This window comes from Egretta garzetta, unplaced genomic scaffold, assembly GCF_000687185.1.
Source record: "Egretta garzetta isolate BGI_Z169 unplaced genomic scaffold, ASM68718v1 scaffold54, whole genome shotgun sequence".
Taxonomy (NCBI): Eukaryota; Metazoa; Chordata; class Aves; order Pelecaniformes; family Ardeidae; genus Egretta; species Egretta garzetta.
Window position 1 is genome coordinate 1,157,917 of NW_009259313.1, and position 18,494 is coordinate 1,176,410.

The window sequence follows — 18,494 nt, forward strand, 5'->3', positions numbered from 1 at the left end:
GCTGTGTGATTTTCTAAGTACAACCAAAATACATGTAGGTTGATGTGAAGCAGAAGATGATTTTGTGACACTGTTGAGCATGCCTAGCAAAGAAGAGATCTTTTTCGCTATTTGGAAATATTTTCCGTATTTTCTCATTGTCTATGATTCTGACTATGATCTCTGTATGAACATGAGCAAGTATGTAATTCTATTTCCTTGCTTTCAATAGACTATTTATAAAGACATTCATTATCATTCACTATCTTATTTTTAAACATGATTTTGTTAATAGAAGGAAACTTGTTTTAATTATTTCTTTTCCTGGGGACTTCTTGCCCAGCTGAGATCCAAGTGGAATTTCACATAGAAGAGATGCTGAAGGAGACAGACGTTCTGCCCATGCTTACCTGAAATAAGAACAGTGAGTAGATTTTCAAGAGTTGCTCTTGAAATGATGCCCTGTCATACGAGAGCAGTAAAGGATCAAGAAACACACCTGATCCAGACACTCTGGAGCATTTGCGCAAACATTAAGGTTTTGGTGGTCCTCCCCCTCCTTTCAGTCCCCTTCCCTTCCCCTTCAGGCTCTGCAAGCCAGCAGCCCGCTGTGGCAGCAGAGGGCACTCTAGCACTGCTTTTGCCAGATCAACCCTTGTCCAGGGTTTCAGTTCAGGGTGGGATTCTGAAAAAAAAAGTGTTCAAAACCAGCTGAATAACCTGCTTCACCCAGATGCTGCTGCTAGATTTCTCAGCAGTTCACGCATTTTCCCTTTCTGTGCTCTTTGAAATGACCTTCATTGATTAGGGCCCAGACTACAGGTACAAATGTGAGCAATCATAAATTGCTTCTGTTGGTCTGCTGAAGTTTAGGTTGTCTTGTAGCTCTTTGCACATAACCACCCTTCCATGTATCTTAACTGTTTGCGAGTGCTGGCTTCACTCCTGCTGCCTGTGGGACAATTTGCTCATGGTCTGCCTTACTGTATACTGGTCAGGGAAAGGAAAAAGGGGAAAGTCTTTAAAAAGGCTGTAGTAAGCTGTGCTGCACACAAATGCCTTGTCGGACAGCCAGAAAGACAATCTATCTGCAAACGGTTATCTTAGGAAGGGCTCCCATTTACTTTTAATTTTAGAAGTACAAGAATCATGCGATATATGAATTTACTGAAAAAATTTGTAATATTTACTGGGTGAAAAGGAAGTCAGAGTCGTTGGCGGTAAGAGTCATCTTCCGATTTCTTGGCGGAAGTCTGGAGCCAACTGCTTGACAGGGGAACTAGGCAGAGTTGCTGATCTAGGCAGATTAGGCTAATCTTTATGCTGATATTATAGATCATCCACTTGGAAATGGCTTTTGTATTTGCATCTAGGGTTGTTAGACCCTCTCTTTGGCCCTGCCTCGCTATATCTAGTTGCTTGAGTCTGTGCTGCTCTAATAGTGAGGAAAGCCGCTGAGCCCTCCTCGCTTCTTGGAACAGCAAGACTCCGTGGTTTAGTCTAGATATCAGAGTCCCGCAGTGAACATCTCGCTCATGAATTGGTTACTATCTTCCAGTGAAACCAGTAAGGAGCGAATGAAGTAAATGCACCATAGGTAACACTCATTTCTACTGGTAGTAGAAATATTTACTAACAACTTGACCATTAACCCTGGACTGAAGGCTAGGTTTTTGATAACTGCTGTATTGTAAAATTTCAGATAGTTACGAACCGGAACTTGCTATACATCAAGCAACAGTTCCATATGTTTCTGGCAACAGAAGGGTATTGCACAACACACTCTTTAAGCAAGCAAGGTATTAAGTAATTGTACAAAGAGGAAATGCAGAGAAGGAACCTACAGATAATATGGAGTCTGTTTTTGACAAGCCCTACGACACTTCATGGCTCCCTGAGTCTTTTTCATTTAAGAGAACGCTGATGTGGGTAAAGTGCTTTCTTTCTTACCGCTATCTTAATTCTTGAATATTTGTAAAGAAGAAGGCTCAGAGATGTTTTAACTTAGTTTTGCTGGAAATTTTTTTCTCTTAAGAAACCCTACATGCCTTTGGCAGTGGGAAATTTACAACTATTTATTTTAACTGCTTCTTTAAACAAAAAAGAAAAGCCTGTGTGCATTTCCTTAGAAAAACTATCAGAAAAGTTGTAATATTTAGGGCATACCTTTTACAGGAGCAACTTCAAATTAGTCTTTCAGCACTGTAAAGCCAGAATAGTTTTACAGAACTTAGGACTAAGTAGTAATCTAGTATACTAGCAATTATTATTAATTACTACTAATTATTAACACACTATTTAGTGTGCTACAAACTATAAGATTATTACTAAATAAAGCTGGTAATATTGGAGACTATTGTAGATTCTAGAAGCTTTAGAGTATTTAAATTTTGGCTCAGAGAGGGTTAATGCAAATAGACTGTGCTTCTACACTTGATATTTGAGTATTTTAAGGATTTTAATAAAAGCTTGTCTAAGCAAACAGTATTTTTTGTTCAGAACATTGTTAAGTTACTCTTAAAAATCATGGGTTTGCTTACATGAGGATGGTGATTAACATTTACAAATGAGAGCTGGGGGTTAAAACTGATGGGTCTATGAAAGTATCTGCTCAATGCTCAGTAAAAGCAAATGGAAGGAATTGTCAGAAAATGGAAAATGAAAGAGAGAACATTACTGTGGCACTGTGTCCAGCCATAAAGCCATATGCTGTCTTCACACTATGGTCTACCCCAGCATTCCACCTCAAAAAGAATATAATGGAGATGGAAAAGATCCCATGGAATGGACCATCTTACAGAAGGCACCGCTGGAGATGGGATACTAAGCTTTAATTTGACCTGCTACATTTTCTCACAAATGTACTTTATTTTCTCAGTTGTGTCTGTTAAAAATAAGTAATTTTATTTAAGGTACTTTTATTTAATTTTATGTAACAAATACATGAATTTAAATGTTGGATTTGTGTGCTGTTACCTTAATTACCATTTCCATCCACATGTATCTTGGTATCATTCAAAGTAAAAACAAATAAGTAATGTATGCATCATTCACTATCCTTAATGATAAAAATGTAAAAAATAAGAATCTGCATATATATATTATGCTATGACACTATGTGAAACATGAACTGAAACAATGTGAAAAACAAACTGTATCTTTCTGGTTGTCAAAAATAATGACCGAATTTCCTTTAAAGGTTATATTTTAATGATTATGCTGGTCTATGAAAATGATCTGTTTCGTAGGAATAAAAGCACAAAAGATAAAAATCACTTGCTTAAATCAATATTTCCTGCTTATTGATTTGAAACACGCTTTGAAGTTATCAAATAAATATATATATATATAAAAGTTATCAAATCAAAGTAATTGTAGTCAATTCACCGAGAGAGAATATTGTTATATCTGACTAATTGCATATCAGCATTTCATGAAAAGTAATTTTTTTCTGGTCTACAAAAATGACAGTAATATCTGGAGTACTCAATCTTTTAATTTTTTTTTGTTTTTCAGTCTGGATATTAGATTCACTGTTCCATAGTTGAAGCATTGAAACTTTCAGTCTGAACAAGTAAGATTTTTTATAAACTATAGTTTCTTTGTATTTAATGTTAGATGTAAATAGTGATTAAAAAATCAAATAACCTTAAAAAGAAAATGTCTTTTCAAAAATCAAAACATCATAATTGCTAGATTTATGTTCCAGCTATATGATATGACTATTTATTAACATTGTAAAAAGTCTTACTCTAAAACGTTTTTTAAAGGTAGCCTTTACGGAGAAATTTTATTAAAAATTTCTATTTCAACATATTACAGATAGAAAATTTTGGGTTAATGATTTTTTTCTGACAAAATATTTTTTTCAGCTGGACATTTCTTGTGTCTTATAGTCTTTTCTATATCTTACAGTAATTTCTACGGCTTATTCCAAAATATTGCAGATAATTTCAGACTTGCAAAGACCACCTTCTCCCTTTCCCCCACAATTATACAGAAGCTTAAGTTTTATAAAATTATGCCTGAAAAAGTCTTTTTTACTGTACTATTCAAGGTCTAAAAAACATAGAGGTGTGATAGTCCAGTTTTATTTCGACATGTGCAGGTAAATCAATGCCCCCAACATTTATTTTAAAATTCCACGTAATGAAATCGCAGATTTGCAAAAAATGTAAAATTCTCAAAATGTGTCTCTTCCTGCAGAAATGCGTGTGGCACACGTCTTCGCGCAAAAGACGTTCCCATGACTCCCTTAGTTATTACTATTGTATCTCAAATCTCTCCTGGATTTTGTGGAAGGGAAGAGAACAGAGCTGCCCAACAGAAATGGGGCTGTCTCTAATGACTCCAATTTACCAACATCAGGCCCCACCTCATTCCTATCACGTCTTTCTTTTATCTCCTTACTGCCTACACAATGCTGTTACCTATGTTCAGCTGGCTAGTAAAAAAAAGCTTTGACCAGATACAGACACTTCTTGGCTAGCTCGGGAGCTGAGAATCTGTGCATTTCTCCAAGCCACCCACAGATAAATATCATGCATATATTCCTTCTGGTTAGGAGTGCTTGCATGCCCTGACACTGATTCTTAGCCATTCCAACCACAGAGTACGGAAGCCTGTCTGGAGATGTTTTCATCCTGGGATGTGTTCAAGACTGCCTATGAGCTTGGGCATCAAGTGTAACTCATTTGACTTTTTTAATCTTAAAATGAGTGTAATAATGTTTAAGTACTTCACACAGGTTTTGCTTGAAGAATCAAATTATATTTGTCATGACCTGCACGAACTTGCCAAGATTTTCAAATGCAGATCCAGAAATATGAACCTGTTTTTAGACATATCAGTAAATACTATAATTTTCAAAAGCAATTTCCATTGAAACTTTTAATATGTTTCTGTGATGCCGGCCAACATCTCAGACATACCATATAACTTTCATACCCATACTGATACATTCCACACTGCATCTTTTTTTACCAGAAACCTCTGATCCCTTCACAGAAACTTTTACAAACTTTTCTATGTTCCTACTAAGATGTTACCATTTCCTGAATACTATTGGTACCTGTGTAGATATTAGCCACTCGGTGCACCACAAAAGTGTGCACTGAATACTGAAGGATGGTTTATGTGTCAGCTACTGTATGAGCTAGACTTATTCTAAAAAATTGAATTCTCTCTTCTCAGTGGAATTTATAGAAAGCAACAGAGTACATCTCATTCAAAGAATGGGAATGATCACTGTCAAGCAAATAGCAGATGACCTTTTAGCCTGCAATGCCATGTCTTTTGAAGAAGTAAATACCATTACCTGTGAAAAGGTTGAACAAGAAGCCTCAAGAATGATGATTTACATGATTTTGAATAAAGGTTCAGAAGCCTGCAATATTTTGGTTAGGTCGCTTGAGAAACACAACCCTTTTCTCTTTCATGACCTGCAAGGATATTGTAAGTATTATGGATTATATTTTTGTCTTCTAGCCAGGAGTTAAATTATTATAGAAAAAACCATTAAAAACTTGCAATGCACTCATTTTTGCAATAGTCTTATAATTCTGTAGTTAAGTAAACCCTAGTTTGATTTGTGTGGTCTGAATTGTTTCATCTGAGAGAATGAAACAGTGAACACTAAGATATTTTACAAACGTTAAGACACAAAGAGGGGAAATCCAAATGCAGTGAAAAATTCTGAACGAGTGAAAATCATCTGTGATCAGATAGCTGAAATTCAGACAGTTAAACACATCCCATCACTTGTTTATGATAAGTGAGTTGTGGGTGAGCTGAACACTGAATTAGATCAGTTCTATGGACAAAATTCATATAAAATTTAATGGGGATATGTAATGAGTTTTTCAAATATAAACCTCTTCCCTGGAAGCTGAAACTACTTGTGCACAGACCGCAATTTCATTATGTTGTTAAAGGATTATCTTATTGCATGAATGTAATGCATACACCCAGGCTAATTTTTCGGCACTCCCAAAGAGGCACGATGTTTGTTACCGAAGCTTTCCCTAAAACAGGTTTCCCCAATTTCCTTCAGTTTGATGGACTGTGCTTCTTTACTCCACTTGCTTCAAAAGTCTGATCTTGAAATAAATGTCTGATTCAGCCCTGCCCCTTAGTTTATGTATGTGTGCTTTAAAGGGCAGTGCATACAAACCTTCCAGGACTCCCTTTAGAAGCTGAGGGGGTTTTGTAAGCTTCAGACTTTCCAGATGTTACTACATTTTCTTATGTCTATGATGGAACGTTCAGCTAAACTCACCTCCTAACTGTATGAAAGCAGCTCTTAGACTAACCAAAAGTAACAGAAATGCAAGAGACATAGTTTAAAAAAAGAACTAGATTAAAAGTTCATTCAGTCCAACTGTCAAAACCTGTTACTGATTTACAAATCTCTCTCTTAATACTCTAATATCTTTCATATATATGAATGCCATCTTTCCATATTAAAACCTTATTACATAAAAAACTCATACTCTCAATATGCATTTGCACATATAAACTTTCATATGCTTGTATGCAAGCTTAGATTTTTGGAATGCAATGCATGAGTGGGGTAAGTCCAAAAGGCCCTCAAGTAAGGAATTATGTAGATCCAGAGGGGTATCTGCAGGCTGTGTGAATCTTCTGCACAAGGAGTAACTACAGCCCTTATCCATTAAGTCTCGCCTAGACAGTGGAAAATAAATACATCTCATGCCTCTTGCTTACCACTATTTGATTGATTTTAAGTACATTGAGACAGTTCTTCCAAAAGTAATGAAATTTAATTCACAAACTCGTTGACTATTTAATCCACTGATATATGATCTGTTTGTCTTAGGTACTACCAGGCAAGTGGAACAAGCTAAATTAAATGGCTTGATTCAGGATTTAAAGTATGTGTATCTATCTTCAGCTTTTCAAAAATATCATCCTCTGGGTTGTGATATTGACATAATTTTTGATTTGGGAACTTCCTATACTGATGTCTTGCTGTGGAAAAAAGATATACATAATAGCAGGAAAGGGCAGCTGACGCTAAATGTCCTTCTGGAAGAATTGAAAAATCCCTGCATTATAGAAGGAGAAGCTGGCAAAGGAAAAACGACTCTTCTAAAAAGAATTGCCGTACTCTGGGCTTCTGATAATTGCTCCGCTTTGAAAAAATTCCAGTTTGTTTTCTTTATCAGCCTGACTAGCACAAGAGGTGGAATATACAAGACTGTCTGTGATCAGCTTCTTTTTGAACACTACCACATCTGCGAACAAGAGTTCATGAGAATGCTACTAGCACAAAGAGAAAGGGTCCTTTTCCTGTTAGATGGATATGATGAATTCAAACCACAAAACTGTCCAGAGATAGAAGCAATGATAAAAGAAAACCACAAATTCAAAAACATGGTCATTATTTCTACCAGGACTGAGTCCATCCATAAAATCAGACAGTTTGGGTCACTGATTGCTGAAATAGGAGATCTATCAGAGGAGAGTTGCAAGAAGCTCATTAAAAATGTCTTGACAAATAATCTGGCTGATGGTCTGTTAAACCAGCTTGAAGAGGCCACTTCCATGAAGAACCTTATGAAGACTCCACTCTTTGTCATCATTGCTTGTGCCATTCAAATGGGTGAAAGTAATTTTCATCCAAGCACCCAAACTCTACTTTTCTCTACTTTGTATGAGTTGATGGTGGCGAAAAACAGGTACAAAACAAAAGAAATAACAGAAAAACATATTATGCTGAGCATAAATCATTGTGGAGACTTAGCTTTAGATGGGATATTTGATCAGAGATTTGATTTTCAGTCTGAGGATTTAGCTGATGTGAAAGAAGAAGTCCTGCTAGCTTCAGGTCTTCTGAATAAATACACAGCCCAAAGACTAAAGCCAACATACAGGTTCTTTCATAAATCATTTCAGGAATACACTGCAGGCCAAAAACTTTGCAAACTACTGACATCCTGCCAAGAAGCAGACGTGAAGAAAGGGTATAGTTACCTACAGAAAATTAATACTATTTCAGATATTAGCAATACTTATTTCAATTTGCTCCTCTACACTTGTGGATCTTCTCCAGATGCCACTAGAATAATTTTGGACTTACTGAAAAGAATTGATCAGCACAGAGATTTTTCTCAACTGCTTTCATTAAAGAATCTGGCTTTGGAAAGCAAAGACACAAAACCCCCAGAAAATATACCTGAAAAGGAAGATTTAAGTAAAACTGACAAGGATATTTTGGCGGACTGTGTCATTAATTTCTTTTATGAAAGTTCTTCCAAATCAGCATTGAGCAGAGATTTTGAAGAGTTTTTTTGTAATAAAAGTATTTACATTAATACTCAAAATATCCCAATTTATTTTTCTGATTTTTTTAGATACTTACCAAATTGTGTTAGTGTACTAGGACTCATTAAGTTAGATTTTTTTGGAAATTACTCACCCAATAAGGAAACAGACAATGAGAATGTGGAAAATCTTCAAATTAGTTCACTTAAAACTTACATTCCTGAAAAGGCTGTCTCCCTATTCTTCAACTGGAACCAAAGTCTCAGATCTTTAGAAATTACACTGCAGGATTTCAACAAGTTAAAGAAGCACGATATTAAATATCTGGGCAAAATATGTTGCTCTGCTGCAAGCCTCAAGCTGCGCATCAGCAATAGTGCTGGTATCACAGGAACATTGAGTGAAGTCCTTGAAACCTGTAAAAACTTAGAGGATCTTACTGTGGAGTCCACGCCTCTTACTGTGGAAGATGAGAAACAGATCACAACAATGACAAAGCTGAAAACCTTACATATAAGACATCTGCAAAGTGAAAATCTAGAAGGTACAGTATTTACTGGCAGTAAATGAGCTCTTTTAGATAAATGTGGATGAGAAGGTAAAACAAAGTGGCTCATGGCTGCCTTGTATATGGAAGATGCCTGGTTTTGATCAGTTTGAGAAATGTTATATTGCTAGAACGCAATTCTATTCATGGTGAAAGTGGCTGCAGTTTACTCAGTGATGTAAATTTAATTATGTTATTTAGTTGTGTAAATCAGGTCTGGCCTTTGAATTCCTGTAAATTGCCATTTCATTATATTCTTGGTTCTTGGTACATAATATATTAAAAAATCTGGCTTTTAATAGAATACTAGATGGGAGAAAAATTTAACAACTCTGGTGCAAATAATCCACAGTAAATGAGAAACTGTCTATATGCTAGCTAAACTTTATGAGTGCCATTGGATACAGCGTACCATCACTTTAACTTAGTTTTCGCAACAGATGCCTATGGTTTTGACAGCCAAATGAGGGTGTTGTAGCCTAGTCTAGACCTGTAACACTGGACAGAAATTTTCCCTCATTGCTTACTACAACCTTGTCATAATTTTCAGGTAAACGTTTTTTTTTGAAGTAGTCTAGTTCTGATGTTAATACCTAATACGATGGAAAATCTGCAGTATCTTTTGATAAGTCATTCCAGTAATTAATTAAATGCTTCTAGCTTGAATAATTGTTTTCTCTTTCAAATTACAATGGCATAATAAAGAAGAGTGTAGTACCTATAGTATAGTATGCTCCAGACATACCTGAGGTGAAGGATCCTGCAGGTAGGATAGAATCATAGAATCATAGAATGTTTTGGGTTGGAAGGGACCCCTAGAGGTCATCTAGTCCAACCCCCCCCCCAGGATGAAGGACATGTATTTCCTGATGCTGTGAATCGCACACATACAGGATCCTTCCACACTTATTAGAGCAGGGCACTAATGGAGGCATCTGCTGCTGCACTGTGCTCTGAGCTTTTCAACATTCAAGCTATCCATGAAGCTGTCTTGTCTTGAGAAACGTACACAAGTACTGATGCTACCAGATCTCAGAGGTAGGTTATCATGAGTCAGCAAAGCACTCTTGCAGTGATGAAGACTAAGCACATAGTGGGCTGCATTAGCAATAGTGTATCTGGGAAGTGGTTATTTCCTTTTATTCTGCACTCTTGTGGCCATTCTGGAGTATTATGTGCAATTTCAGGCTGCCCACTATAAAAGAGATAGTAACAATCTGGTTAGAGTCCAATGGAGGGCCATTAGTGTGGCCAGGGAGCTGGAACACCTAATATGCAATGAGAAGTTAAGAGAACTGGCCATGGTTTGCCTGGAGAAGAAAAGGCTAATGGGGAATCTAATTGCAGTCTTCCATTACCTTAAAGGTGTTATAGAAAAGATGGAGTTTTTCAGAGGTGCACAACTGAAGGGCAAGAGTCAACAATTTCAAGTTTCTAACAAAGGAAGTTCCAATTGGACATAAACTGTTTTTTACCAGGAGGGTGGTCAAACATTGCAACAGGGATCTGGAGGTCATTTAATCACTTGTCCTTGGAGGTTTTCAAAACTCGTCTGGAGAAGGCCCTGAGCAGCCTCATCTAACTTTAAAATCAGCCCTGCTTTGAGCAGGAGATCAAACTAGATGACCTCAGAAGTCCTAACCTGAATTTTTTGATCATTTTATAACATACAATCTCAAGATTATTCAGGAACTACATATTAAATTAAAAAAAAAAATCTCTTTCCTGTCTGCACACATATGCCAAGATTGTTAGGGAGAACAGCATAAGAATACAGTAACAACAGCCATACTGATTCAGAGGAAGGGTCCGTCTACCTTGGTTCATTGTCCCCGACAGCACCTATAAGTGGGTATCTAAGGAAGAGCAAGAACAGTGCAAGAATCTATAATACTTTATTCTTCCTAATCTCACAGCCTCTGTTTCAAGCTCAGACCAGTTTCCTGTGCTTATGATTTGTTTATTCAGTGACCTCCCCAAAGGGTCCTGCTAGTACTTGTCTGTCTTTGCTTTGAACCCATGTAAACTTATTGCATCTGCAGCATCCTTTGCCAAAGGGTGTGAAGGACTATGTCTTTAATCTTTGTTTTGGACAAGTTTCAAGTGATGGCCCCTTGTTCTTGTACTGGAAGAAAAAAATGGCCAGTCTCTACCCAACCTTTTCCATGCAGTCATTATTTTGTAGACCTCTGTCATATTCTCCCTAGGTCATCCCTTTTAGGCATTCATATTTTCACACAAAACTATTACTTACTTTCACAAGAACCTAATATCACTGAAGTGTATCTGTTCTACAAATGAATTTGTTCCTGTATTAAATTAATATGCTGTATACATCTATGTTTTGGGGTTTTTTTGGCAGGTGGACTTATTGATGGAATAAAGAAACTTGTGAATGCTGAAGGGCTCGTACTTGACAACATAAGTATGGATGAAGGTGATGCAAAAAAATTAGGTAATTTCTTCTCTCCTATTTCACAGCATAAACAAATATATAGTGCTGAGAATGTGAATGTTTTAACAAGTTGGTCTGAAGTTTATACATTATTAGGACTTGAAAACCCTATCAACTAATTTAAAGAAGTAATTTCTTATATATTTGCATTGAAGTCTTGATATGTTCTGTATCCTGATTGTCAGAAAGCATGAGAGTTCTCCTTTCAAGTTAGTAATGCATACTGTAGTCAAACAGATCTAACATACTGATCCCAGGACTGGCTAATCTACATGAACCGCAAGTCAGGAGATTGCAAAGGTGATATAGTTCCCTTCCCTGACCTATTGGTGACTTTCTGCAAGGCTGGTCACTGGATACCAAGGTTGAAAAGTTTGAATAATGTTCGCTAGGGCCACACAGCCCAGTAACTGAAATGGAGATGGCAATCCATATGTCTATCTGTGCTCTCTTTGGTGGCGTGGTAAAAGAATGCTTCTCTTGGATTTGTTCCACAAGAAGATCACATTTGATCTTCTGTGAGTTACTTTCTTTTGGCTGAGGGGCAGTTTGTATTGATTACATGATACAGTAGCTGAAAAAGAGGCTGTGTTTATCTTTTTTTTTGCAAACAAATCTTATCATCTATTTAATGGCATCAAAATACAGAGAGTTGTGGTATGCCAGGCAGTAAACATCTAGTTCTGTCTAGAAGTTTGCTGTGATCAAGACACTATAAGCATATCAAAACAGTTCACCTAGCAGTATGACCTTTTTTTTCCCCCCCATTTATAGCTGAAGGTATCAGGAATTTGAGAAAGCTACGCTTATTATACATGAATCATTTGACAGCTATTGGGGATGGCATAACCTGCATTGTAAGATCGCTCTCTGATGAACTAAGTGAACTGGAAGAAATCCAACTCGTCAACTGCTGTATCTCCAGTGATGCTGTGGAAATTCTAGGTAAGTATAGTAAAAGTAACTTTACGAACTGAGTATGTGTGTTTTGAAAATCAAACCATAATTCTATAACAACAACAAAAAAAAGCTTGTAAGGATAAAATCAGAAACGCTTAGGTTCACAATGAGTTTCAGTTAGCAGAGATGTAAAATTCAATAAGGAAAGTTTGTATAAAGATTTTATATAAATCCTAAGTATAAAGGTTGTCTAAAAGAGAAAGGTAAACTATTGCATAGCTCTAAACAAGCAAAATAGGAAAGCAAATAATGGATGATGCAAGCAAAACTAGTTTTCAAAGTTGTTTTTGTTTCAATCACTACCAGGAAGATTCATTCTGATCAGGTACCTACTCAAATCATTTTAACAAGGTCACAGTAGTACAAATCAGGATAAGTAAAAATTATTTAACTGAAACAGATGAACTCAGGTTAGCAGAACTTAGGGAAATTCACAATTAAGTATGTAAGGAACAAGCTGAAAGGATCATTGAGCCATAGACAACTGTCTCTGAAAATTTGTGGAGGCAGGAAAGTAGAAAACCCAGTATCTTTTCCTTGAAAGGAGGAAATCATAGACAAGCCAACCTCATTCTGATACCAAGAAAACTTCTGAGACAGATTATCACAGAAACATTTTGTAAGGACTTACATTATAGAGATAGAAAGGTAGTGTGAACAAATCACGTCAAACCTTTCAAGCGAACAGGGTAAGAAGATTGTGAAATAAGTCTGGATCTATCATAACTCACATGAGGTTTTTAACACTATCCTATACAACATCCTTAACAAGAAGCTCATGAAATGTATATAAATAAAATGAGTGCACAACTGGTTGAAAAATTACTTTCAAAGAGTTATCACAGATGTTTCACTAACATCTGAAACAATCAATTAAGTCCTTCCTTGTTCTAAACAATATTTTAACCGATGGCTTAAATGACAGAATGGAGGATATGCTTATAAAATTTCAGATGATACTGAGGTTGGAAGGCTTACAAGTCCTGTTGGAATGCAAAACCATAAATGAAATTGGATGCATTTAAGAGGTGGTCCAAAAACAATGGTAGGGAATTCAGTATAGACAGATGTAAAGGGCTGTAGCTGGGCACGAGACATCAATTTCATGAATATAAAATGGAGATTAACCTGTGTAGCGGGAAAGAATCAGAGCTCTTCTGTGGAAGACTGGCAATATTATGCTACTGCAAAAAACATGTGCTGGTGAGTCCTGAGCAACAAATTTGTGCCCAGCCTTGGTATCATAATTAAGAGAGGTATAGAGAAATCGAGAGAGAGAACCACCAACAGCTAGAGGTTATTAAAATGTGACTTATGAGGAATGGTTTAATTTTATTTTGATTGAGAGAGAAGTCTGAAAAAGATACGATACATTTTTTATGTTCTTTAGACATTGCTACCAAGAGATGATAATCACCCATTCTTTTTGTCCACTGGGAGAAGAAAGTAGCTACATTTGCAACAAAGAATATTTAGACTGGATATTGGCAGAAACTTGCTAAAGCCAGGAAGGTAAAACAGCATCTAGGGACAATATGGAAAATTTCAAAGAGCAAAATAGATAAATATGTATTGTGAATGGTTTAGGGTCAATATCCTGCCCCATTACAGATGCTTAGACTCTCAGGTCCCAACTAGTCCTACTCTTCCACAATTCTCTGACCCTGTAAAATATATATTTTTATATCATAATAAAAAAAACTTGTCAGCTTTGTGAAGCAGGAGGTTGAAGTCTCCAGGGCTTAAACCACTAAAGAATCTCCAATGTATTCAGACAGTTTTACCCTGCTTCTGTGTTGCAAAGACATCTTAAAGTTGTCTAATCACCACTGAAAATTCATTTAGCCACCAGAGTATAAGTTATGCAGAACCATTACTCCAGCTCTTATGGCTGCCCAGGTCCTTTATTTTATTAATTCCTGGAAACACAATTAAAAACAAGAGAGCACAGTTTCCATCAGAGGGACGTCAGAAAAGTGAGGAAAAACCTGGAGGCTATTAAAAATCTTGTCTTGCTGTTTATTAAAAAACAAAGCTAAGAAAGGTGCAAAAGAAGACAAGTCATCCTGCACTGAAAACATGTATAACAAGTTTTTTTTTGCTCCCATAGCTCAGAATCTTTGTAATTTGCCAAAACTGAATGTACTTGATTTGTCAGAAAATTACTTAGAAGAGAAAGGAAAAGATGCTATCCACAGACTTGGTAAGTCAGAAAATTTCTTCAGATAAATCACTTAAATTGGGAATGAGCTTCAATTCTAGGACTCATCCAGACAGAAATTGAAGAATTCTTCCCTCTTTAATTTTTAAGTAGGATGTAATTGGTATCCTGAAGCATTTCCTCTCAGTGAATGAGAAGTTTTGAGAAGTGAGGAATATTGTATGCAATTGGCTGCTCTGTCTTTGCTACCAAAGCAACAGTCTTTCTTGGAGTCTTTAACCTACCAGTGTTTTCTTCACTGTTGAAATGTGATTTGGTTTAACTTTTCAAGGTGATTTTACAGTTCACTGTTATAACCAAAAAAACTACACTTATTTTGATTTAGTCGATGGCTTAAATGTCCTACCTGGGATGAAAGTTCTGATGCTACCCTGGGGAGATGATGTAAAGGTTTGCCTAACAAAATTGTTAGAACTACTGGAAACAATGCCACAGCTGACAAAACTTGGATTGAGGAAATGGAGCCTCACTGATGCGGAGGTCAGAATTCTAGGTAAGTAAAAAATTGTGGGTGAGCAAAAGATGAAGAACAAAAACCAGAGAAACTCAAAGCCACTTCAGGAAGCCCAGCAACTTTTAATAGTGTAAGTGAAATAGCTTACTCAACAAGGACCATTTTTCACTGCATAAGTAGTGCAAGGAAGACTGCAGGCAAATGGAGATTCCTGGTGAAGAATCTCCTCGAGAGGGAATCTTTTCTGATTGATGAATTATCTCCTCCATAAACATGACAGGAATACAAGTGGACTCTTCTTACATCAAATCTTCCACTAACATAACATCTGTTATGGAATGTATGTGCACAGTAGAGTTAAAAAAGGAAAATACTCGTATAACTAGTAGATAGCTGAAGATCAGGGAGATATAAAAACCTGAATTCACACCACTCACCCCTTCTGAGGATACAATAGAAATGAAATGTCAAAATGAATGGGAATTTTCATGAGTCTGGTCTTGCAATGCTTTTGTGCGAGCGATCATGAGCAACAGTCTATCGGTCCATTTAAGCTAATGACCTGTCTGTAATTAAAAGTATCCTGTTGTATGCAACATACTGCAGGTTAGGTTTTAACAAGGAAGTCTAGATATATAAAAAACCCTGTGATCTGTGACCGCTATATTTTACATTCTTTGTAAAAAAAAAAGTTATATGCAAGCACATGTTTAAATCCTTTTCTATTAAGGGTGGTATTTTTTTTAAGCATAGAAGTTCAACTGACTTCAATAAGATTAAATTCTTCAATATCCTAAACAGGAATTAATCTCTTCATTAGGGCTTGAAGCAAAAATAAATACATAAATAAATGTATGTTCACAGGGAATTTTTTTGAGAAAGAACACCTGGAGAATCTTCAGCACTTGGATTTGTCAATGAATTGTGTGACAAGCGATGGCTGGCTTTCCTTCATGCAGCCACTGATCTCTCTCAAGAAGCTGGTATCTGTAGATTTCAGCAGCAAACGAGACTGGGTGCCTGCATCACTGTTAGTATGCAAATTAAGTCAGGTACTAACCACACTGAATTATTTAAAGGAGATTAAAGTGACCGGGTGGAAGTTTGATTGCCATGATCTTGGACTTATTAATGGTGCAAAAGTAAACTGCAGAAAGCAGTTTCAGCTAGTGCATTCTTAAACAGAACGAGCTTTGCCAGTGGACGTTCACTTACAGTCTTTCGTATTTGAGAAATGCTCTTCTCTATAACCACACATTGAATCAGCAGCCCTAGGGTTATCTGGATCTCCCGGTCAGCTAGTGAGATGGGACTGGGAATAGTATCACAGTCTCTTCTGGGAGAAACAGGTCAAAAGAAAGTAAAAGAGAAATCACCTTGCATTAGCCCCAAATCCTGCAACCTGTAATGCCTCTCAATCTTTAAATGGTTTCAGGGAGTGTTCACTTTATCTGTGTGTGCTTTCTATGAGCTCGTTTTTATTAGCTTTGAAGTTTAACTGTGTAGATTAGGGAAAGCTCTTAACAAAAAGGTAACAAAGGCTGCAACTTGATGGATAACAAGTAGGTGTTTTACCAGGGGTCTTTTTTCAGTTAGATAATATAGTTGTCTGACCTAGCATAGAGGGGCTTTTCCTACTGGCAGGGCAATTCTAGTATAGCTACATCTCTACAATACACTACAGGAAAATTTACTGCTGAGACAGAATGTGCCAATGAAAAATTAGACCCCTAAAACAACAGTATGATTGGAGCATATTAGCTCTACAAAAGAGAGCACGGTCACACAAGTGACCATGAATTATACACAGGTGTAAACAAGAGCTGTTCTGCAGTTATTAGCCACAAACAAATTCTTACTCCTCAGCAAAACACCAGATAGCTTATCTCAAGCACCTTTTACCATCTTTAATCTACCACCGTTTTGGCTTGTAAAAGTAAGTCAGCATTTATTGCTTTCTTTCACAGTAAGCTACCTCACATTTAACATGAGGTAAGAGTTTACATGTGGACGTTGTAATAAAGTTGCAGGGGTGCTCTTAAGTTCATACTGTGGTCCACTTCGCAGGAAGTTGGTTGTTTTCTGGTACCCTTCGTTCCTGGTGAAGACAAGCCAGAATGCAGTCTCCAGGCTCTCATAGTCCACAAATATCCCAGGAGACAACCAACCTTGTACACAAGGCAGCTCCAAACACAGCAAAAGAAAGCAGAGGAGACACTTGGCCACTTCTGTAAAAAGCGGTGGCCAACCAAAGACAGCAGACTCCCGTTTCCAGTCTGCTATTGGAATGAAGGGACAGGAGCACCAGTTAGAGCTGCTGTTCCACTTCTCTTGGCAGTGTTGAACCATGGGTCCTTGTACGCCGTGAAGCCATTAACTCTGTGTTATCTCCTCATAAGCACTTGTACTTGTGAGTTCTGTTTTGTGCCAGAGAGTGCTTCAAAGCTATTTCATTCGTCTCCCTGTGCCCTGCCAGTAAAAACAAATGCAGCATTTTCCCTGTAGTTAGGATCCTTCAAAGGCATGATCCCCATTCAGCAAAGCACTGAGTTCAGTGAAAGTGCTTAAGTTATCTGTGTTCACAAAATCTGACACAGGCTAGAAAATACTTCTTTTTTTCCAAGCAGCAAAATCCTATATCAAATATATAGACTGAAAACTGAATAAAAAATAGAAAAATTGATTTAAAATTACTAGGGTGCATCTGTGAAAAAAGACACATGGATTTCTGTAGTAAATACTTATTTTTTATTTTGACACAGAAAGCAGATCTCAAAATAATACAGTTTAAAGAAGACAGTCTCATCACCATTTATGAATTTCAATCCTTTCAATTGCTTAGTTGCTTAGCAGAGAAACTTTGTGCTTCAAGGCTCTATTTCAGAGTGGTGAAAATGTGAAAGAATAACCAAGCTCTTGGTTATCCCTGCATCCCTCTTCCCACAGCTGTATTTGGGTTCTCCCCTTCCTACTTCCTCAGCAGACTGTACTTCTCACCAAAGACTGTAGATAATGTTGTTTGCAGTAGAAACAATGAAAAGTTGAATAAATTAGAGAGACCATTTTTGTTCTGCCTATTCTCTTGTTTACTCTTTATCACTGGCACCTGATGCTTCAGACCCAGGCAATTTTCTTGCCCTCCACAGCTTCGTTCTGTAAGAAAAAACAAGTAGAAAAGCACAGTCTCTATTTTCTGGTGGATATTGAATTGCAACATACTGAGTGTTCTTGCCTTGAGACGTATAAATCCGCTCTGACAGTTAAGACATATGATACAAAACCAAAGAGCTCTATTATTAGGTCTCATAATTAATATACTAGGATGTGGACAGGTGTTTGAAACAACCAACATATCTTCAAAGGACTTCGTTTTCCATTTAGAGCTAGTTGGGAAAACTCAGATCTAGAAAGCAGCTGACAGAAAAGGGTTAATAGCTATTGCTGAACCTGAAGAAGGAAGCATAGGTAGTCCAGGCAGGTGGCCTTGTAAGATAAAGGTCTTGGAAAGATGGTGGTAAAAAGTCAGTCCTGGAGCTTGAACGGAGATGGATGATCCTTTTTTGAGGATGATTGCAATTACAGTGCCCTAGGG

The 18,494-nt window shown here is 37.0% G+C and overlaps 1 protein-coding gene across 2 annotated transcripts; it reads left to right on the forward strand.

Moving 5' to 3' along the window:
* Positions 1 to 315: 315 nt before the first annotated feature.
* On the forward strand, positions 316 to 17,213 carry NLRC4 (NLR family CARD domain containing 4). 2 transcript variants are annotated; one of them, XM_009636418.2, is made up of 9 exons: positions 316 to 1,908; positions 3,496 to 3,553; positions 5,173 to 5,433; positions 6,818 to 8,809; positions 11,175 to 11,267; positions 12,042 to 12,212; positions 14,338 to 14,430; positions 14,774 to 14,941; positions 15,767 to 17,213. In XM_009636418.2, coding segments are annotated over exons 2-9 (3,096 nt in total). In that variant the 5' UTR covers positions 316 to 1,908; positions 3,496 to 3,552; the 3' UTR covers positions 16,084 to 17,213. The 2 variants fall into 2 exon arrangements, with proteins under 2 accessions (XP_009634713.2, XP_035747899.1); XM_035892006.1 differs by having other exon boundaries at positions 316 to 1,904.
* The last annotated feature ends 1,281 nt before the right edge of the window (positions 17,214 to 18,494 follow it).

Coding starts and splice junctions, on each gene's coding strand:
- NLRC4 (XM_009636418.2), top strand. Junction 5,434..6,817: donor TCATGACCTGCAAGGATATT/GTAAGTATTATG, acceptor TGTTTGTCTTAG/GTACTACCAGGCAAGTGGAA. Junction 8,810..11,174: donor GCAAAGTGAAAATCTAGAAG/GTACAGTATTTA, acceptor TTTTTTTGGCAG/GTGGACTTATTGATGGAATA.